The sequence below is a fragment of the Chrysemys picta genome, chromosome 7, assembly GCF_011386835.1.
Source record: "Chrysemys picta bellii isolate R12L10 chromosome 7, ASM1138683v2, whole genome shotgun sequence".
Classification (NCBI taxonomy): Eukaryota; Metazoa; Chordata; order Testudines; family Emydidae; genus Chrysemys; species Chrysemys picta.
In genome coordinates, this window is record NC_088797.1 from 74,563,810 (window position 1) to 74,585,799 (window position 21,990).

The 21,990-nt window shown below is 44.1% G+C and overlaps 1 protein-coding gene and 1 long non-coding RNA gene across 2 annotated transcripts in view; one reads left to right on the forward strand and one right to left on the reverse strand.

Moving 5' to 3' along the window:
- Positions 1 to 11,895: 11,895 nt before the first annotated feature.
- Positions 11,896 to 17,133, reverse strand: LOC122174113 (uncharacterized). Its single transcript, XR_010589210.1, has 4 exons — positions 16,997 to 17,133; positions 13,947 to 14,058; positions 13,395 to 13,546; positions 11,896 to 12,165 (listed from the first exon to the last, which is right to left on the reverse strand). It is a non-coding gene; the product is annotated as an uncharacterized LOC122174113 (long non-coding RNA).
- A 79-nt stretch (positions 17,134 to 17,212) lies between these two features.
- Positions 17,213 to 21,990, forward strand: part of CDHR1 (cadherin related family member 1) — a 65,365-nt gene continuing 60,587 nt past the window's right edge. The window contains exons 1-2 of the mRNA XM_024106960.3: positions 17,213 to 17,413; positions 18,162 to 18,257. Coding sequence (XP_023962728.2) covers positions 17,353 to 17,413; positions 18,162 to 18,257 — 157 coding nt within the window. The 5' untranslated portion in view covers positions 17,213 to 17,352. The remainder of the gene's footprint in view (positions 17,414 to 18,161; positions 18,258 to 21,990) is intronic.

Consider the following 21,990-nt stretch of genomic DNA (forward strand, 5'->3'; position numbering starts at 1 on the left):
CAGTGAAACAGACTGCACTTACCACTTGTCATGTGGTGGACTTGCTATTCATTTCATGTGTGGGACCTCCTTATACTCAATGGAATCCCATGCCATATGTGAAATTGTGCAGCACATTCATCTCGAGGTATGGCACGACAACAGGGAGAGCAGTTATATGGCCCAATGTGGGAGTTGCTATAAGGATGCTTTGCTCCATCCAGTCCTTCCCATGGATGCCCCTTTCTTGCCCCCGCTGGGCTGGCCCCCTCACACCTTCCATGTGCCAGGACTGAGCCAGGGATGGGGTGGCTTTGCTGTGGGTAGTGGTTCCCGTTGGAGCTGCAGCCCCCACCTGCCACCCCCTTTTGCTTGTGTTGTTGCTGCTGCATGCCCCCCAGACCTCCGTCTCCTCCCCTGTCTCCCGGGCAGCTCCCTCCCACAGCCTGGAAGAGAGAACAGCAGCTGCTGAGGCTGGAAGTTTTCCTGGGGACACCATTAAGCAGCAACCCAAAAGCTGGGTGCCCACAGATGCGCTGGCAGTACCCAGCCAGACCTTGCCTCTTACAGAAGTTCCTGAGGTGTGAGCAGCAGAAATACTGTCTCCCCTGTCCCCGCACCCCTCAAAAGGGCACCGGCGCCCTCCTCACAGGATAGTAATATATACAGTATGTATATGTATGTGTATGAATGTGTCACAAACAATGCAGCTGCACCCTGCCACCGACCCGCAGCGATCCCCAACAACCGGCCCCTGTGGGCTGCTGCTGCCTGCAGAGAGCCAACAGATGCTGCTGGGCTGGGTCTGCCAAGGAGTAAGTAACCAAGGCAAAAAACATAGCCAGCCAGCCAGGGAGGGAGCCAGGGGGGCAAGGGACTGCGTTGCCCCATGCCCACTAGTGCCCTGCTTTCCCTAGATCCTCCCTATTTCCTAGCAAGTCAGATATCAAGGATTTTTTAATCTCCCTTCCAGGCATATAAAAGAGTGCAGGGGACACACCCATGGGTGGCTAGTAGTAGGCAGGGCTGGCTCTAGGTTTTTTGCCACCCCAAGCAAAAAAAATGTTGGCTGCCCCCCGTCCCAGCCCTGGGGTCCTCGCTGGACCCCCCTGCTGCCCCAGCCCTGGGCTCTTCCCCCCCCACCCCACCCCACCCACACCCTCTGCCACCCCAGCTCTGGGCTCCCTCATTCCCCCCCCACCACCATTGTCCCACACACACACCTCCTGCCGCCCCAGCCCTGGGCTCTCTTTCCCCCACCGCCCCGCACCCTCCTTCCGCTGCAGCCCTGGGTCACTGGTAACTCTCTCCCACAGCAGGTCATTCAGCAGGAATTTTAGATGTGCACAGAACACAGACAGGATTGGTTCCCATATGGTTACAGAACTGCCCTAAAGTGGAACAATTTTCAGCTTGTGTGATTGGAGGATATCTGGATGCATATTATGACTGTCCTACATAAATGAAGAAAAGTTGAGGTGCCTTTTATTATTCTTTTGTTCCTCTCTTTCTTTCTATGGGGAATTTGCCAATGCAATATCACTGTCTTCCTTTTAAACAAACAAACAAACAAACAAAGGCAATGGCTGTTGCAAATACCAATTCCAGTCCTAATAACCACTGGGAAGCATTTCTTGCTCAATTTTATCCTACATTTTCTACAGCAAGTTACAGTGGATCAGGATATTTGATTTGGGAGAAATGAAGTAACAGCTGCCCAAACTGAGCTTGAGCACTCCTGAATTTTGAGGTGTTCAAATCTGGAAGGCAGGTGCTGGGGAGGGGGGGGAGAGGGGGCTGTGGCTCTGCGGGGGAGCACGGCAGCATATATGCAGCAGTGTGTCTGGCGCTGCATGGAGCCAGACACGCTGGTCTGAGTGGCACGGTAAGGGGGCTGGGGGGTTGGATGGGGCGGAGGTTTGGGGTGGGCAGTCAGGGGCAGGGAGAAGGGGGGGTTAGATGGGTCAGGGGTTTGAGGGGGCAGTCAGGGGACAGGCAGCGGTTGGATAGGCATGGGAGTCCCGGGAGTTTGTCAGGGGACAAGTAGGGGGTGGGGGTCCTGAGGGGAAGTTGGGGGGGGGGGTCTCAGGAGGGGGCAGTTGGGGACAAGGAGAAGGGAGGTTTAGATAGGGGGTGGGATCCTGGGGGGCAGTTAGGGGCAGGGGTCCCGGGAGGGGGTAATCAGGGAGCAGGAGGGGTTGGATGGGTTGGGGTTTCTGTGGGGGGCAATCAGAGGGAGTAGATGGGGGCAAGGTGGGGCTACCCTCCCTCCCCGTGGAGTGTCCTATTTTTTTGAATGTTAAAAATATGGTATCCCTACTCACAGTGCAGCTCTCCATTCACTGCAGCATGAGGTCTCAGCTACCTCACTCCCTCCCCCTCTTTCCTGTTGGTAGTGGCCAAGGGAATGCTGGGAAATGTAGTTCTTTCCCTGCTCCAGGGCTGGTTCTATAGGCAGGGAGCTAACCAAGGAACTACAGCTCCCAGGGACCCTGTTGGTTCTCAGCTCCTATGCTGGATCCCTGCAGCCCCTGCAAATGGGCTGCCCCAAGCACGTGCTTGCTTTGCTGGTGCCTAGAGCAGCCCCTGGTAGTAGGGGAAGGCAGGGGTGAATGAAGGACAACTGGAATAGCCTTCATGAAATATACAAGATATTTAGAGAAAGTTTTGTCAATTTCAGCCTCTGCACTGTGCAGGCAGGACAAAACAAAAAGATCTGAGATTGAGCCCTATGTCCTAAGGACATTTCAGGTGTTTAGATCAATATATAAAGAAGGTGGAATGAAAACTACTATTTCTTTCAAAGGAGGCACAATAATTTCCCTGAATATCCAGTTTTCCCCTCCAATCCCTTTGTGGTTTTGTCTATGGGGACTATTTGCTTTCCCTGTGAATCTTTAGTTGCTTTAGCAAAATTGCTTTGCCCAAAATAAACCCTGATCATCATAACACATCTTCCCACCATGTTCTCCTTGTTTTTTGTGATTTTTTTTTTTTTTATTTTTTTTATTTAAACAGTAATATTTCAAAGAGGATCTGCAAGCAGTTTGGACATCACAACCATGATCCTCTGCTGGGGAGGGAATGGGATAGATTTGAACTTGGAAATGGTTCCTGATTTTGATTGTATTTTTGTGTATAAGAGATCCCCCCCCATCCCAGGGGCAGAAAAGAACTGCTCCTGCCATGGTCACACACACCGTTCCCTTCCCCTTCCCCCTCCCTCACCCCCCCAGCAAATGTGAGTGAAATTAACAAGCATGCCAGAAACGGCTCCTAACCCCGGGGGCGCATGGAACAGTTGAGTTTAAACCTTTCTTATGCAGGGGGCAGGCTTCTCCCCCCCTTCAGCCAGTCTCCTTTTCTTAACAGTCCTCCGTACCAGCCCATACCGGCTTACTTTCACCTCTGGTACAGATCCAGGTGTTATTTTAGTCAACTGTACATTAATATGGTAGATCTAGGGCCTGTTTCAACAGGGGCACAAATATAAGGCACCAGGGACAGCAGGTGTTCAGCAGAGGGGCAAAGGGATGCCAAGAGTGAATGAATGGTGCTCTAAAGAAGAGGAAGGGAGAGGAGGGAATATCATGAAACTTCAACTGGATTGAGGGACGGTCTTGCTTCGGTAACATGTTTGCTAAGCCTTAATATTAAATCGCAGAGCTGCCCAGCTACCATTCTGATGAGCAAGCAAGAAATGCCAATAAAAAAATTAACTTACACTTCATGTTAGCTTCCTGTACAGAATCCTTTCATTATTTATTTTTAACACTTTATCTGACACCATTACCTGGAGGAGGTGATCTGAGCTGCTGACCTGTGGCACAGCACAGCCAATGAGGACACAAATCAGGATATGGAGCATAGCAGAGTAAGCTTGTGACACTGGTAAGAGGGAAGTGGAGTTTGGCTGTCTGAGCCGCTCAACAGTGGGGAGGTCAAGTCTGTGGTATGACTGTGTACAGATCAGAAAGAACCAATCTCTTCCTAAAGGGAAAATAGAAATGCATGTAATTCCGCACTTACTGTCTGTCCCAGATTCTCAGCCACGCTCTGGCTACTTTATGCTAGAATATATAAATTGGGTTTTGTCACCCTCCCACTTGCCCTTTAGTCATGTGCTTGCTCTTTTTGTTGTTTTATTATTCCCCAGGGGATCTGTAGGTGCCACTGATTGGGCAATACTACACATCTCAGTTTAAGGTTTATTCACACAAGTAGGGAGCGGGGGCAGAGTGGAAGGAACCTATGGCGGAGAGAACCCAGAGTGTTCTATTGTTCTTGATTCCATTCCCACCCAACCTTTGCTGCCCAGAGAAACCAGCAGCTCCTCCTCTCTGATCACATTTCCTGCTGGTGAAGGGTTTTTAAGGTGGTTTTATACTCCTGCTCTGATATCACAATAACATCTAAGCATGGATGGCTATGAAAATAAACTTCTTATATAAAGGACAAGAGGTACTGAAACCTGTAAAGGCTTCCTGGGTAACCTTTGCTGGAATCCCCCTTAAGACTTTCTATTACAGTTTTTGCTTCTGAATGTTAGCTAGATTCAAAACACTAGTTAAAAGATTGAATGCAATAATAAATATGTGCACACAGAAAACTTGTCTCTCATTAACCCCTACCAGAGCACAGGCCATAGTCAGTTCAGGCATCCCTCTACTGTACTATAGTTAAACTCAAACCTTTTCAAAGGGAATATCAGTGAAAGAGGCACAGGAATGTGTGAGAGAGGGAGTTAGTTCAGACCCCGTTGCACCTGCAGCTGATATAGACATCCTGGAATTAATTCATTTTATACCTGATCACTGTTTGTTTTTTCTTCCAGATCAGTGATTCTTTTCTCATTAAATTGGAAAACTGAGATTTTTTTTTTTTAGAAACCTTTAAACCTGTCAAATAAAACTCCGATCCAGCCACATTTTATGTATGTCCTTAACTTTGCATAAGTGGGTAGTCCCAGTGAAGTCAATGGGCTATTCATATGCATACAGTTAAGCACCCATAATTGCTTTAGAAAATCTTGGCCTTTCTGTTTAGACTCTTAAGCCATTCGCATATGCGGCTAACAGGGCAGCCGGCCGGATGGTGCCACTTGCATGGGGCTCCAACAGCCAGAGAGAGTCTCTCCTCCCCCCTGCAGCAGAGATCACTCCCTCCCTCCCTGCATTCGCAGATCGCCTCAGCAAATCCCAACAACAAGGGAACCAGGGGGTCGGAGAAGGGGCAGGGAGGTTTTGGAGGGGGCAGTCAAGAGACGGGGGTGGGGGGGTCGGGAGTTCGGGGGGGGTTATGGGGGTGGGGGTGTGGATAAGGTTTTGGGCAGTCAGGGTACAGGTGGGGGTAGGGTCCTCGGGGGTATGGGGGGGGAGTCTTAGGAGGGGGCAGTTAGGGGACAAGGAACAGGGAGGCTTAGGTAGGGGGTGGGGTTCTGGAGGGCAGTTAGGAGCAGGGGTCCCAGGAGGGGGCAGTCAGGGGACAAGGGGGGGGGGTTGGAGTTCTGGGGGCGGGGCTGTCAGGTGGCAGGGGTGGGGAGAGGGATCGGAGCAGTCAGGGGACAGGGAGCAGAGGGGTTTAGATGGGTCGGGAGTTCTGGGGGTGGGGGCTGTCAGGGGGTGGAGATTGGTTGGATGGGGCGTGGGAGTCCCAGGGGTCTGTCTGGGGGTGGGGGTGTAGATAAGGGTTGGGGCAATCAGGGTACAGGTAGGGGGTAGAGTCCTAGGGGGCCAGTTAGGATGGGGGCAGGGGTCCCAGGAGGGGGCAGTCAGGGGACAAGGAGCGGGGGGAGGGTTGGGGGTTCTGAGGGGGGGAGTGGGAGGGGCAGGGGTGGGGCTAGGGCGGGGCTCCTCCCGTCCTCTTTTTTGCTTGCTGAAATATGGTAACCCTATTCTCCATCGCTGGTAATTTTTAAATCAAGACTGGATTTTTTCTAAAACAGATTCAGTAGTTAAAACAGGAATTAATTCAGGGACGTTCTATGGCTTGTGTTGGACAGGAGGTCAGACTAGATGATCACAATAGTCTCTTCTGGCCTTATAAACTATCCCCAGCCTTCTCTCTATCCCTTTATTCTTAGCACTGTTGGTGCAAGAACTTTTTTCTATGCAGCTCCTGCCCTCTGGAACAGCCATCCTGTATTTCACCGCATCATTGTCTCCATCTATTTTCAGATCCCGTTTGACCCTTTGCCTATACCTTAGTATTTCTCTCCCTGTGCTACTTATAATTTAATTTAACTTTATAATTTTATTTGATTTTTGTAAAACATTCTGAGATGCAGTTTGTAGGAAAGACATGACACAAAATAATGTCATCTTGTATTAGTTATCCTCAACCATTATCTTTGCACAAGGGATCGTTTCAATTCCAGGGCAGAAATACCTATACTTACATGTGAGTTACAGTATTAACAATTAATCTGAAGTGTGGATATGCTATAATGTCAGAGTTGCTGCATGGTACTGTGAGTATGTTATTTCTGCCCTTTGAACTGGAATTATGTTTGGACCTGCTGTGTAATTGTCACGTGGTCTGAAACTTGCAGTTACTACAAGGGAGGGGCATTCTGCAGTAATCTGTGAATACTGTATGTTGACCTGGTTATTGGGATATTTACGTATGACTATATTGGTTTACTTTAATAGAAGGCTGTTAGAAAAACAAGCAGGAAATGAAATAAAGACTTGAGGTAAGATACCGCCAAGTAAACACTTCAGGGCAGTTAAGAGACAATGCCTGAGCTATTCACTGTGAAGAGCTTACCTTCCGGGCTCCAGCTAAGTTACAGAGCTTGTCTGGCTAATGCTGGGAACCAACAGATCAAAAGGGCTAGAAACAGTTCACGACTGTCTCTGTCCAGAGGCTATATAGTTTCTGAGGAACTGTTTGGAAGAATAGACGCTGTGGGATCTGGGATGTGATAGGCCTGTCTAGGGCCTCAGGTAAGATAGAAGTCTTTGTAGCCCTCGTGTTGTCTTAAAACCCTTTTCTCTTATGTTATGCTTTGTTCCTACCGTTAAGATTAAACAATACTTTGGTTTAAGAAGGCTGTCTGATCACTCAGTATACCACTACATTCCTTAAGGGAAGAACCACAGGTGCAGAACCTAGGTGGACCTGTTGAATAAGCACAGTTGATACACAGAATGCTATAGCCCAGAGCCGGATCTAAGAGTGGAAGAATCAAGGACTTCCACCCTGAGAGAGATGAAGGCATGAGGCCTGATGCCTGCGGCGTTGCACCCAGAGAAAGCAGAGAGGAGTCAGATGTGCAGCTAGCTCTGTAACCGTCACACCGGCTATTCACCACCTAAATCCCACTTAAGATCTGATAAATATGCTTAGGCCTTAAGGCAGTCCTCCACACAAGGGTATATTTTACCCCATGTCCCTGACCTGGGTGCCCCCATTGCAATGCATTACTGACTTAGTTATATGTGGCAATGCAGAAAGCATGTTTATTTTTAACACATTCTCTGACGAGCAAGAAGATTTCCTTTCCAGGAGTGCTGACTCTGACCATCACTAGTGCAGATGACTATGTTCTGAGCATGGTGCAACAAAAGGTTGCCCATATTATGATGCAAAAGCCAGTAGAATTATTGGTGATAATTCCATCATTTCATTATGTCCCTTTGACAGGCCTGTCGATATTATAATCCACATTAGCAGTAGTAACTTCTGTTAAACAAATTAGATGCTTATTTATTAGTTGATTGATTGGATAGCAACATCCCATTCCCTCAGAATAATAAGTAATAGATATGCAGGCAGAACAATAAAAGAGAGCAATTCTTGCAGGCATGGCCTTGGACCTGCTCCTAAATGTAGGGTTACCATACGTCCTCTTTTTCCCGGACATGTCCGGCTTTTCGGCAGTCAAACCCCGTCCGGGGGGAATTGCTAAAAAGCCGAACATGTCCTCCCCTACCCAGAGTGAATGATTATACAGAAAAAACAGGTTGTGGACAGGTGATCTGGAATTTTTATTGCTGCTAGTTTGGCACAATTACCAAGGAGTGGAAATTTAACCCCTCTGTGCCTGTCATGACCTATACCTGCCTCACAAGTATGTTGGAACGTGTATTTGATTGTTGCATGAAAATAACTCTAGAAATGCCACATCTTTTTTCTTAAGCATTTGTCGTTTTCTAGTCTCCCTCTGTTTTGTCCATTTGAAGTTCATTAGTTACTTTGGAAACAGGGACATCTCTGTTCTGGCTTCCTCCACAAGAGCTGTTTGCACCATGGTTTGTGAAATACCAGTGCTCCCTGATATGATCAGAATACATTTTGGATACTGCAAGCAGAGAGGTCTAAGGAGCCAAGTGTAAATTCTATTCATTGACAATCACTCTGCTTTATTTACTGTGTTACCTAGGTGGATTAGTTGGTTCCTGATGTAGTATAGTGGGTATTTGCACACAGTATGTGCTAAGGTAATGCTATATCAGCAATCCAGTATAGCAACTTGCATCCAGAATGTTCCCAAAGAAGGAAAGTATGATGCATTTCCAGATTATGATCCAGCTGAAATATGACATGAGGTTTGAGGCATTAGAAGAGGAACCCACAGCTATTTTGCAATCTGAAATACTGATTGTAGGTGCTCATGTTGTACCTCAGCCTCATACTGAGTATATTTAAGTTATAAAGTGAATATTTACTCCTGCAAACTCTGGCTGTAAAGCCATGAGAAGATTGATTTAATTGTAAGTGTTTTGCTGGTTACAGTTTTATTTCAGGTTAATTGAAGTAATATCTTTCATGTTATATGGCTCCTTTCTTTGCTCTTTCATCTTGGTCTAACTGAGTGCAAATAAACAATTTTACTGCCAGGTAGAAATCAAATTCTTTCCTGTTTAAAGTCTCTTCTCACCAGACTTGGTAATAGCTACACAGGGCAGTTCATTTAACTCTGTGGGGTGGGAGGAGAGGGACTGTGGATTTTGTTTGTTTCTATTGACTGCAGTGCTTCATTTGTAATGAAAGAGGTGCCCGGGGTCAAGCAAATTTTTTACTTTCATAACTTATACAGCAAGCCGAGAGGTGCTAGGGCTATGAACTGCCAAGCTTAGAGGTGCTGGGGCTCAGCGCTGGCAAACCCTGGCACAAATTAAGCCCTGCTTGACTGTTCTCCTAGCTAGTCACTGTTAAATAAGGGAGGATGTCTAGCATGTCTATTTTATGCTGTATCCATGGAACATATACAAGATACACGATAACCTGGAAAACAAATCCACACACATTGCAAATTTCTAGGGACCTCATCTCTTGTGGAGGGACTATTCTAAAACAAAAGGGGGGCAGGGAAGGACCTATATGTGATCCTCCACTGGGCTATAGGCAGCCTTTTCCTCCCAAGCAGGATAGTTACTGTGTGGGGCACAGTACTCCAGGTCAGTTATGTACTTTCCTTTTTCTTGCAATTGTGGTAGATACCTTTGAGGGATGCCGTTGGAATCCATCTCACTATAAAAAAAGCAGCCTCAGCAATATTTTTTCCCACTTAATGTCTGCAGTTAGGGGAAGTAGCAACACCCCCTTGTGGCGGCAGCAAAATAGCACTGCCTCTAGTGAATGAAATGAGATTAATGGGTATCTAGAGTATCTAGAAAGGACTTTCCTATTATCCCATTCACCTCCATTCCCTTGGTGTGTATGAACCATTTATTGCCATGATATCCTCTTGTAGGGAAGAGGTACAGTTCTCCAGCTGGTGGAATGGGAAAGGGCGTGAGCCAAAGGGGAATCTAGAGATTAGCTTTGCTCTGCCGTTGAACATAGATTCAGTGCAACGAGGCTGTAGGGATGTGTGCGGAGCCAGAGGGAGGTTTGCACAGTGCTGGAAGGAGGTTTGAAGTTTGTTTCTCTGCTTTTCTTCCTTGTTCCCATTTGCCCCAATTCCTCATCGCCTTCCAGCCCTGCTGGGACTGTGGGACAGCTGAACAAGGTACCAGTCCACTCCTCTTCCCAAGCCAGTCCAAACAGCACTGCTCACTCTTCCTGATGCATGGGGCCAAAGCAGGGAGCCTGGTCTGTTAAAGAGTTGGTAGAGTTGGGGAGAAACTAAGGAGTTTTTCCCGCAACAAAAATTTAGAGAAAATAGTTTTGTTTTTCATTGAAAATTTAGACGTTTCTGTTAAATATATATTTGTTTAAAAAAAAAATCAGTTCAAAATGGTACCTCCATGCTTCATGGGAGTTGTAGTTCAGGTCTAATGCTCCCATTCTCTTCTATGGGCCAGGGATTTTAGCCAGACTACATCTCCCATAATGCTCCACTTTATTTGTGAAGGGAAGGGAGAGTGTCATAATAGTCCCTGGCCATGGTACATCATGAAAGATGTAGTCTGGCAAGAGAGTCCGGCCCAAAGAAGAGAATGGAAGCTTAAATCCCCCAAAGTACAACTTCCATGAGGTACAGTGGTATCATTTTCAATTGAAATATTTTAGTTTTCAGATGAATATAAAACTCTTCTCAGTTGTCAGGCATTTGTTTTTTTTCAATAAAGTAGTGAAATTATCCACAGGCAGTGGATACTTTTCATCAAAATCTTTGTTTAGTTTAAAACCCATTTTTCTGTTTAAAAAAAAAAAAAACAGTTTTGATGGAAAAATTTGACCAGCCCTAAGAGGCAGGAAGGTTTTGACTAGCCCAAAACATAACCTCAAGTTACTAATTTTCAAAGTACTGCTGCCTTTATTTACAAACTATACACAGTTTATTAGTGAAGAGATGGATCAAAATGCAATATGTTGAGCCAGTAAAAAAATCACAGATGGTCCAAAACAGAGAGTAATTAGGAAATAATTAAAAAGAAAAGCAATACCTTCTGCATACTCAGAAGTAGCAAACCCCCACTCTTCGAAACTCACATGTACTGAGGGAAACTAACCCTTTCATTAGTTAACCCCAGAGATGAAGATAATTAACTGTATCCTTCCTGAAGCAGTTTCAGTACATGACAAAAACATGTTTTTTCCTGTTTTGTCTAAAGCAAAAAAACCCCAAGAATTTCCAAAATAGCTAACAATTTGGGTGCCTCAGTTTTGGCTGCCCTACTTGAGAAGGTTGAGACCTGAATTTTGGACTCAGGTTTGTTTTGAGGTTTTTTGTTTGTTTTTAATCAGGTCCCTTTAAGGTGTCTTAAGTTGGGCACCCAAAATCTCTAGTCACTTCTGAAAATTTTGGTCATAATTCACTGTCAGTCAAGTAACTTTTCTTTTTCTGTCTCTGGTGCATCCAAGATCCCTAAGGGAAAGAGAGGGTGTGTCCCCAGCCACACCCTTGCCCAAGCAATTCTGTGTCTTAGCAGTGGCATGACTTAATGCATCCCTTCTAGCTTCTCTATACCTGTGTCTGCAGCCATACTCACCCCCAAAGCTGCTGAATAGGGAAGGCACAAACTGCTTCCTCTCAAGCAGCAGCACAGGGTGAATTGGCTCCTCTGTATTTATCTTAGGGATGAGTGAAAATAATCATCAAATTATAAAATCTTTAACTCTAAAGGGTTTCTGTAAGTTATTGTGAAAAACATGCAAGTTTTGGATAGAATTTTTGCCTTGCGAATATATTAAAAAAAAAAAAGTTCACCTAAAAATGGTCCCATTTTAGAGCAAAAACCTCAACATTTGGAAATTCCTTTTGGTCCAAAAATCGATTTTTTTGCATATTTCAAGAGAGGAAGGGGATTTTGCAAAATGTTGCAGAAATGCAAAACTTAGCAGGTGCAAAATCACCCACAATTAAATTGTAAAAATGTTCACCTAAAACATTCTTGAAAAATTATTCTAGTTTTGCACCAGCCTCATTTTACTCCCTAGCCTTAAAGCTTGGGACAGAGTGACATTGCTCCACCACAGAGATCAAGCTCTCCATTGATCCACTGGGTGCTGGTTGGTTTTTTGAACTAGTATTTTTTATGCTGTTTTTGTGGCTTGTGCTTTTACTCCGGATCAACCCTGGGTATGCTAAATCAGCTCAACTGAAATCAAGAGCAATATTGTCTAGCAATGTAATGAGATGGAAGCTTACATGCAAGCACTGAAGTGAAATTTGTCACACCTACTGTACCTTAGCACTTCCTGCTGCAGATGAGACATGTGAAGAACAGCTTGAACAATTCACACTCATGCAGTTCTGTGAGAGTTGCTAGTGAGCTGCAGAACACGATTCCTCTGAAAACAAAGAGCCATTTGATATGCATTTGCAGATACCCCAAGCTGAGCCATATAGGGCATAATTCTGCCTTGTCCTGCATGGATGTGGGAGGCACATCCTCCCCCGAACTCCCAAATGGCTATCCTCTCATTCTCTAGGAAGGGGCATGCCTGATAAACCTGGTGGCTTCTGTGGGAAAAGGTCAGGTTCCATCCCCTCCCTCCCAACTACTGGCACTGCTGATTGTGCTGCTCTGTGCCATTCGGCCTCACATAGGCCAAATGGCTCCAGGAACCTCTGCTTGGCCATTACAGCTTTTTCTCCCCTTCACATGGCCCAGACAGGAAATGCAGGGTGTAGCCTCAACTCATTCTTGAGATTTTTAAATACAACGCAGAGCACACTTACCTGCTGAATTAACTTACACACACACACACACACACACACACACACACACACACACACACACACACACACACACACACACTGAGTGAGTGAGTGAGTGAGTGAGTGAAGAAAAGGTGCAGTTTTCCTCTGGAAGTTTTCACCAGGAGATGATCTGTCATGTGTATCCAGTGCAGAAAGAGAAGGCTTATGTAGAAGGTGGAGTTTCAAGCTAGTTATTTTGAATGATTTAATATGAATATACATCTTTTCACTCATAAAAAGGTACAGAGGTTAGAGCAGGTGTGTGTCTAAACCTTGTCCAAGTGAAGGCTGCATTAATAACTTGCAGAAGACTGAAGGCCACACCTAGTTCATGTGAAGCAGAGCAGAAAGCTGATACCCTCTACTCCCTTTTTTTGTTTGTGTCTCTCTTTAAAATGTATATGTTAATTTAGTGCAGGTGAAAGGGACGAGATTGGCAACCAAGGAAAGCAAAATCTTGTATTTACCCAAAGTCAGCATGGGCAGACTTTTCTCCATAACATCTGGCTAATGTGATGTGCTCTGACATGGAGTGACCACCTATGATGCTGAAAATATACTTTATCTCCATGCCCATTCAGCCTTTGGCCTCTGTGCTGAGACTGCCAATTCAGGTGACAATTAGTGCCTGTTGTGGTGATGTTGACTAATCTGGGCACTTGTTCATTGCCTGCTGAACTCTAGTGCATCTCCCTTCTGTGAACAAACTACTGTCCAAAAGAGTCTCCCTGTACCCCATTATGGGAATTGCTGTTGCAGAGATACTCTTGTGAGTATTACTGTACCTCTCCTGATAAGAGTTTTCATTTGTACTTACTATGCTCAGATGGGCTGGGGCTTCGTGTAGGTTTTCGTTCAACTGCAGGAGTGTTGACTGCAGCTGTTACCGATGTTACAACGTGTTTCCTCTGCTTTATTTGTTTGTCTTCCAGGTCCTGGAATGGGACATGCTCACTCAGGCAATGTTAGCTGAAATATAGTAGGTATTAGAAATGGTTGGATATTGGAGAGGAGAAAGTTTGCAAAAATATTTGACTTTTTTTTTTCTGGTTTTCATCAATTTCAAAACATTCCGCATTTGACAACCAGCTCTGCCAGGTGTAGGTAGGTGGGTGTACACACAAAAAGGGTATTGGCTAGGGGTTTCCAAATGAGTCTAAGAGAGGGGCACAAATCCATTGAAATTCAGTGGGAATTTGGTGCCATGCTTCTTTGAAAATCCCAGCCCTAGAAACTAAGGGTTTGATCCTGTTCCCTTGAAATCAATAGTCATGCTCCCACTGATATCAGTGGGGCAGAATCAGGCACTAGCAGCAGGGAAAATCTCCTGCCACTCTTGCTGGTAAAGTACCCTGTAGAAAGAACTCACTGTCTGTTTTCTTTTTGCTGCCATTGTGTCCTTCCCTTGAGATCCTTGTCTCACACTTTAAAGGCCTGAAGGCCACATTTGGGCTCAGTGGATGAAGAGCTTAGAACACGACCTGTTAAGAGAGAGAAGAGGGTCAGTTAAGGGACAGACAGCATGTGTGGTGAGAGCCATCCATCCTCAAGGATAGTGCTAAAAAGCAAGACAACTGAAGGGAACAAATCAAGACCCTGACCCTGCAAACACGTATGCAAGTGTGTGGCTCCACACACACACACACACACAAGCAGTCCCATTGACTCTGTTGAGGACTATGTTTTCACTTTGTGTTTTGGTGCTAGCTACCTGAGCAGGCACCATTACTCTTCCTTTTGAGCTACATATGCCTCAGTTTTCTCAGCCAACCAACACTGTCACTGGCAGGTTGGTTTTCTTCTCCTCTCTTGGGAGTCACATGGTTCCTGCTTGTAGGCCATTTTGTATATGTTGCTATACTGTCACTGTTGTGTTAGTATTATTGTTATTGTTAATAAGATAGTAATTATTTATCAGTGATACAAATTAACAGCATCCTAGATTTACACAGAGCCTTTGCTAATAATACTCCACTAATTTTAATGTACTTTTTACCATGCTGAGGCCTTACAGTTCACTTGTCCTGCAGGAAAAGTGTCCATACAGGAACACAATGTGTTCCAATGGGATTCCCCCTGCAGGCCAGGAAACCCTGTGTTGGGGTTTAATGCTCGAGGAAAGTGTGTATCTGGTGCAAAGATGTCTCTCTTCTGGGTTCTGTGTCTTTGCTCTGGCTTCTGTTTCCCTGGCTGGTGATCTGCATGTGACTATCTGTATAGATAACAGGCTCTAATTAGTGGTGCCCTTTGTATTGTAGAAAATGCATAAAATAAAGTATATTGGGCCAGATTGTCCCCTCTACATCTGTGGTCAGAGAGGATGAAAACCTGGTGGATTCAAGCAGGAAGAGAGGCAGGCTGCCTCTTCAGCACCATCCTCCCCTTCTTCCCACACTGCAGAATACCCCAGTGGCTGCTTTGCAGTGACCAGGCTCCATGAGCAGAGAGGGAGCTGTTTTGTCCATGGAATTGTCCCCATGGAAAATCAGAGAATAAGGTCATGCTGACTCTCTCAGCATTCATTTCTTCACTGTTCCCCTCTGCACTCTGAAACTCCCCCTGAGGGTGGTATCAGGAGCAGCAGCTGCCAGCTGGATCCATGCTTCCAGATGCTTAGAAGCTTAAGGGAGAGGGTCAGGAGATTGTGAAGCAGCTCAGGCCTCTGTAGAGGTGACCATAGCTTCTGATTGGTCCCCAAAAATCTATGTGTTTGTGGACCAAATCCCCTGCTATTTCCTTGAGTGGGATGGGGAACACTTACTACCCTCTATCACAGAACAATATAGAAGGAACTCTGTCTGATCCTATAGGAGTCTTTCCAATTACTTCAGTTGGCTTTGGATCAGGCCCTCTGAGTAGCAACTTGCAGATTTTCCTATTTCTTCTGCAAGAACAACACACATGGAGGGGCAATTTAACCCTTTGTTCATTAAACTAAGCCTGGAAGTTCCAGGTGACAAGCTGGGCCGAACCCATGGCACTGATATGTTTCAGAAATAATTCATGTGCTTTTCACCCACTCATGGGACCACATCCTGCACTCCTTACTCAAGCAAAGGTCCCACTGAAGCCAATAGGAGTCTTGCTGCGTAAGGAGTCGGGGTTTGGCCTGTCTAAAGCAGCTGGAAAGAACAGAAAGCTTGTTCCAAATGTTTAGTTAATAATAATAATAATAATAATAAAATGAATGGAATGATCACAAAAGTGCTGACAAATGGAGTACATCCACTGGGGCCCAGTCTGCAGCTGCTGCATGGTTGGGCCCTCTAGGACACGGACAACACAGTGCAAATTATTCCCACCAAGGATCAGTCCTACTCACATCGGCAATGGCTTCAATCCAGCAAAGCACGGAAGTGTGTGAGTAATCCTAGTGAAGGTAAGCACGTGCGTAAATGCTGTGTTTTGGATCCAGACCACGGGGCATGCTTTAGAGGGAACTACCTTTAGGAAGAGAGATATTATTTCATTCTCCATGATCAGTCGGTATTCTCTGCCTTTACTGAGCACTGCTAGCAAGAGTGCCTAGATAGTGCAGTTGTGATAACGGGTATGGTGACGTGGCTACCTGTCCACTGGAAATTGGACTGATCTCACCAACGCCGTCACTTCCAATTCACATTCAGTCCCAATGTATATAGTTCATGTCTGCCAGAAGAAAAAGTAACTTTGATCACACCTGAGTAGCAGAGTGGTTTATTTAAAAAAAAAAAAATCCTGGACAAAGAGAAAAAGGACTTGTGTTAATTTCTTGCTAACTTCTGAGGGGGTTGTTTTTTGTGTGTGTTCTGTAAATTCAAAAATATCATTAAAATACATTAGAGCATTCTTAAAGGGAAAGAATTCTGCATCAAGCTGACAGCTAGAAGGCTGCTTAAACATCTCCCTTTAGGAATTACCATTTGCCAAGTTCCTCTTATGTTTTGTTTATATGCATTTTCCAGTGTGGGTTTCTTTCCCCCTGAATTTACTGAATAGATATATATATATTTGTGTACCATGAAATACACTTTTAACTGTATGAAATAGAAAACAAAGAGGAAAAAAAACCCTATTTCATTAATATTTTCTTTGGAATACTTTTTTAAAATGTTTCAGGATGTTAATTATAAACTGTATACCAGCTATAAAAGATGCATCAAAAACTTAACTGAAATCCAAATCTTTAGGCCATCTCATGAATAAAAAAACCCATCGCTGGCTTCTGTCTGATATTTGCTGTTGTAATTGACTACTGGCCTCCTTTAAAGTACTGATATTAAAGTATTGATGCTTAATGTACCATGCATTTGTTTTGAGTTCCTACCCCCTTGTTTCTCAAAGAAGCCAAAATCTAAAATAAATAAAAATCCCTCTTAGTTCTGAAAAGCAAAGGAGTAAATTAGAGAATAAGACATATTTTTAAAAATTCAACTTTACCTGCCTTCTGGCTTCTATATTCGAGCAGTGAAGAGTGGTTCATTAGGCAACCTAAACACAGTGCAAACAAACAACCCTGTGAGAGTGATGTTGATTCCTCCCAACCTTGTATCAGAAATGAGTCCCACAGCTCCTTGCAAAGTAATTGGTCTAATTAGGTGGTAGGAAGGAGCTTCTTTAAATTCCTCAGAAATTAAGACGTGTCATCCGCTTAACATCTTAACATCTGTTACTGCCTCTTGCACATTTCACCACCGCACAGGTCTGAAGGAGACTTTGCAAGTCCCTTCAGACAAAAAAACAAACAAACCAAAAACCTTTGAAACAGAGAAGAAATTAGCCTTTCCTTCAGTGGGATGAAGCATGTAAGGCATTTCGCCCCATCTTTATTTCTCAATTTGGTGCATGTTTGCCTGGGTGAGTACGGCTTTCTCTTTGTTAATAAACAAAGAGAAGGACATGGCATATCCTATAGTAATCCTTACTGATGGGATAATGTGGTCCTGAATTGTTTCCTGAGAGATTGATCACTTTGCACGTTACCCCCTCCTCCTGTTTGCATATTTTCAATTTTGTTTCAAATGGGCTATTTTGATTTTTAACTATGAGTGATTAGAATGACAACTAATTTGCTTTCTTTTTTTTTCTTTAACTTTATTGTCTGGCAGCAAGTAAGTAACTGTTTAATTATGGCTTATTGCTCATTCAGTAGGTGTAATTTAAAAATATGTTTAGAATATTGATTAGGTTATTACTTAGCCATTGGCCAGGTGTCAGACATACACACACAGAGTGTATGGGAGCTGTATACAGAAATGGTGAATGGTTGTGAAGGTTACTTTGCAAGACGCAGCTTCTGAATGTTTGAGGCTCTTTAAATATATCCTGTTTAGTTCCTTTTTTCTACACTCATATTCTTTAAATGCTGCTGTGCAGTATTTATGTGAATTATTGGTACAACACCAGAGGGGAGCAATTTAACATAGATATATAATTTAAAAGGTAAAAAGTTCATGAGTGTAATTGGATATGTTACATACAAACTCACATTATTTCCCAAAGGGCTCATCATTCTTTGTACAGAGAGAGAGGCAGGATAGGAAATCTTGAGTTACTGCAGTTTATTAAATGCTTTTCTTTGGGTTCTGCTTTGTTTTAATTGCAGCTCAGGCAAATTATGCCCCCTACTTCTTTGATAATGGAGCCAGCAGTACTAATGGGAACATGGCACTTCTCAGCCTTTCAGAAGACACACCTGTTGGTCAGTATCACAGTAAATGTGTTTTAAATAAATTCTAAAATTGCTGTCCTTTGTTGCCTGAATCATTACAAAGGTATGGGAAAGCATACAATTTATTTTGTTATGGTGTCCATTAACATATGCCCAAAATGTTCTAGTACCTCTGCCTTTGATGCACTTAAATGTTATTCTTTCTCTCTTTATAGACCTCACTTTATTTTAAATGACTTGTTTGAATGCAAACTGCATTTTGAAATCCTTCTTCTTCTCTCCCACACTATTGGTCACCTGATTCACCCAGAGCATCTGAGCATGAGTGTTGTGAGGTCATAAATGATTTGTGAAATTAAGAGAGATTCTTGTCTGCCCAGGCAGACGTTTATGGGAAGAGAACAGAGTTGTTAATAATTATTTAATGACAGCTTAACTGTACATTGAAATGAAAATAAGAGAACACACATGAGGTTTTTCTTCAAATAATTATCCTTTTTATGTTTAAAGTAGAAATGGTTGAATATTTACTGTCACAATATTTTTGTGATTTTTTTTTTTAATTGAAAAATTTGGATGTTTTATTTCCCAACCAGCTCTACTTTAAAGGTTTTATGGTTTAAAAAAATAGCATAGCAATGCATCCAAATGCAGCACTGGAACTCTGTTTTGTGTTTACTCTTGTCTGGCTGTAGTTACTAGCTTTTCAATGAGCCCCATAAAAGATAGGCACTATCTGTTCTGGTTGGAATTAAAGTAAATGAGATTTTAAAAAGTGCTCAGCATTGGCCTAGTTCTGCTCCCACTGTCATCAATGGGGCAACACCATGCTTTGGAAAATCTCACCCTAAAGTTTCTTTGGCATGTTTTGTAACAGGAGGTGTTTGTCATGGTGTGGTTGGGAAAGTATCTCCAGCCGACTCTTGTTTAGAGTGCTATGTACTGGTTGCTTCTACTCCAGACACATCTGCATTTCAGTGGTGGTGAAGATCTAGCCAGTGGAATTTCACTCTAACAAGAAAGGACCAATGTAGCAAAAATGATCCTTCTCTTCCTTTTGGGAGTGATGGCATGGATTCTCTTCAGTTTCTGCAGCTGTAGGACAAAGGGCCACTCCCAGTGGTGGCAGACTACAGCAACACCAGCCTGAGGTCTGGTCTACACTTAGGTTTTAGGTCATCATGAATTTTAGGTTAACATAGTTACATTGCTCAGGTGTGTGAAAAATCGATATCCCTGAGCGATGTAGCTATGCCAACTTAAACCCCAGTGTAGATGCAGGTAGGTCAATGGAAGAATTAGCTACCACTGCTTGAGAGGCGATGCTCCTACAGTGATGGAAAAACCCTTTCCGTTGTTGTAGGCCATATCTACACTAAGAGATTATGGCTGCATAGCTATGGTGCCGTAGCTGTGCTGCTACAGTCCCCATAGTGTAGACATGGTCTGAGTCTTCTTTACTCCTTCCTGGGCTCTGTGACATGGGGGATCAGAGTTTCTTCTTCAGCTCTTCCCACCAATGGGAGAGTGGCAACATCAACCAGAAAAGAGGGGAAGGAATGATAATCCCTTGGAATGCACCATTTAGCACATAGCTTATCGTGCATTTTCCAATGGAATTAGCTCAGCTGGAGCCTGCCCATGGTGACCCTGAGTTTCACTATAAGCAGACTGAAGCTGCAGTGTCAGTGGGAATTTCCTCAGACTCCAGCAAACGAAGGCCAGCACCAGTGTACCCACACAAAGCAAACCCCCAGTGCAGTCAGGAAAGTTGTGATTTGCATCAGTGGATACTACCCCTGACACTCGGGTAGATCCCAGCTTTTCTTGTCTACACTTGGGGTTTGTTCTGGGGAAGCTACATCAGTGGCTGGCCAGTGACTACTGGAATCGAGGCAAAATCCCAACACAGACCAAGCCTATAAAAGGACTGAAAATCCATTAATATACAATGAAGCAAAATGGGACTCTCATGCCATTTCAGGCTGGATGAAATTCACCCTGATGCTAAAGGTTCACTCAAAAATAATCAAATCACTTAAACCCCAGGCAGAGGCTGCAGGTTGGTAGGTGGTTAGGAGCAAGAGAGGGAGAGGGTTTTTTTTGGCTTAGATCTCAGGTGGTCTCAGACTCCCAGCTAGAAGTGCCTCTCTGATAGGCAACTAACTAGGCTCAGAAACTTAAGAAGATGCTGGGCAGCTCTCATAAGGGGAGACATGGGATTGCTGTCCAGAAGCCAGGAGATGGTGACCCTGCCATTTAAGTGCTTCTCTGAGCCTCTTTGGTCTGAGATTTCCTTGTCTGAGTGGGCTGGAAGTAGCGTGAAAACACCTATTCTGGCAGTACTTTGGTATGTTCCTTTCCAGTCTTGCTTAGAACTTGGATGTGCCTTGAAGAAAAATGAGAAAATAAAATCAGAGTAAAACAAATTTACCTGCAGGCCATTTCAATGCATTCCTCTGTTACTAATTTAACAGATAGTCTAGATGTGTAATGGGTTTAAAAAATCTCAGAGTAATTTCAATGGTTCACTGTCAAACAGGAAGGAAATATCTAGTGGGGTCCCACAGGGGACTGTCCTAGGTCCAGTGCTATTCAATATTTCCATGGATGACACCAAGCTGGAAGGGGTTGCAAGCACTTTGGAGGACAGGATTAGAATTCAAATGACCTTGAAAAATTGGAGAATTGGTCTGAAATCAATTAGATGAAATTCAGTAAAGACACGGTCAAAGTACTTCACTTAGAAAGAAAACATCAAATGCTAACTACAAAATGGGGCATAACTGGCAAGGCGGTAGTACTGAAGACAAGCATCTGGGATGATAGTGGATCTCAGACTGAATGTGAGTCAACAGTGTGATGCAGCTGTGAAAAAAGCAAACGTCATTCTGGGGTGTATTAAGAGTATCATATGTCAGACACGGGAGGTAATTGCTCCCATCTCTTGGCACTGGTGAGACCTCAGCTGAGTACTGTATCCAGTTCGGGGTTCCACACCTTAAGAAAGATGTAAACAAATTGGAGAGACCAGAGGAGAGCTACAAAAAATGTTAAAGGTTTAGAAAACCTGACCTATGAGGAAAGGTTGAAAGAATTGGGCATGTGTAGTTTAGAGAAGATAAGGCTGAGGGGGGACCTGAAAACAATCTTCAAATATGTAAAAGATTATTATGAAGAGGAGGGTGATCAATTGTTTTCCATGTCCACTGAGGATAGGACAAGAAGTAATTGACTTAGTTTGCAGTAAGGGAGATTTAGGTTGGATATTAGGAAAAACTTTCTAACTGTACTGATCCTATAAGCACCTGAACAAGTTACCGAAGGAGGTTGTGGAATCCCCATCACTGGAGGTTTTTAAGAATAGGCTGGCCAAACACTTGTCGGGGATGGTCTAGGTATCCTTGGTCCTGCCTCAGCACAGCGGGGGCTGGACTAGAAGAACTCTTGATGTCCCTTTCAGCCCTACATTTCTATGATTTTATTATTCTAAGGCTCCCCCAAGGGAAGGATCCATGTGGGGCAGCTGCTTCAGTGCTAATGTGCTGTTTATTGAGCGCTGTCTGTGTGCTGAGTGCTACACTAAGCAAAGATCCCTGTCCTCCAGGAGGTTGCAGCTAAAGGGCCAGATTGTGGCATTATCAGTTACTATTGTATTTTCCCTTGTCCCTATATGAATAATACTCTATTTGCTTCTGTTTATGACTGGAGGGGGCTGTTTGCTTGTACCCACCGATAGGATTTTGGTTGGATTTTTAATTTA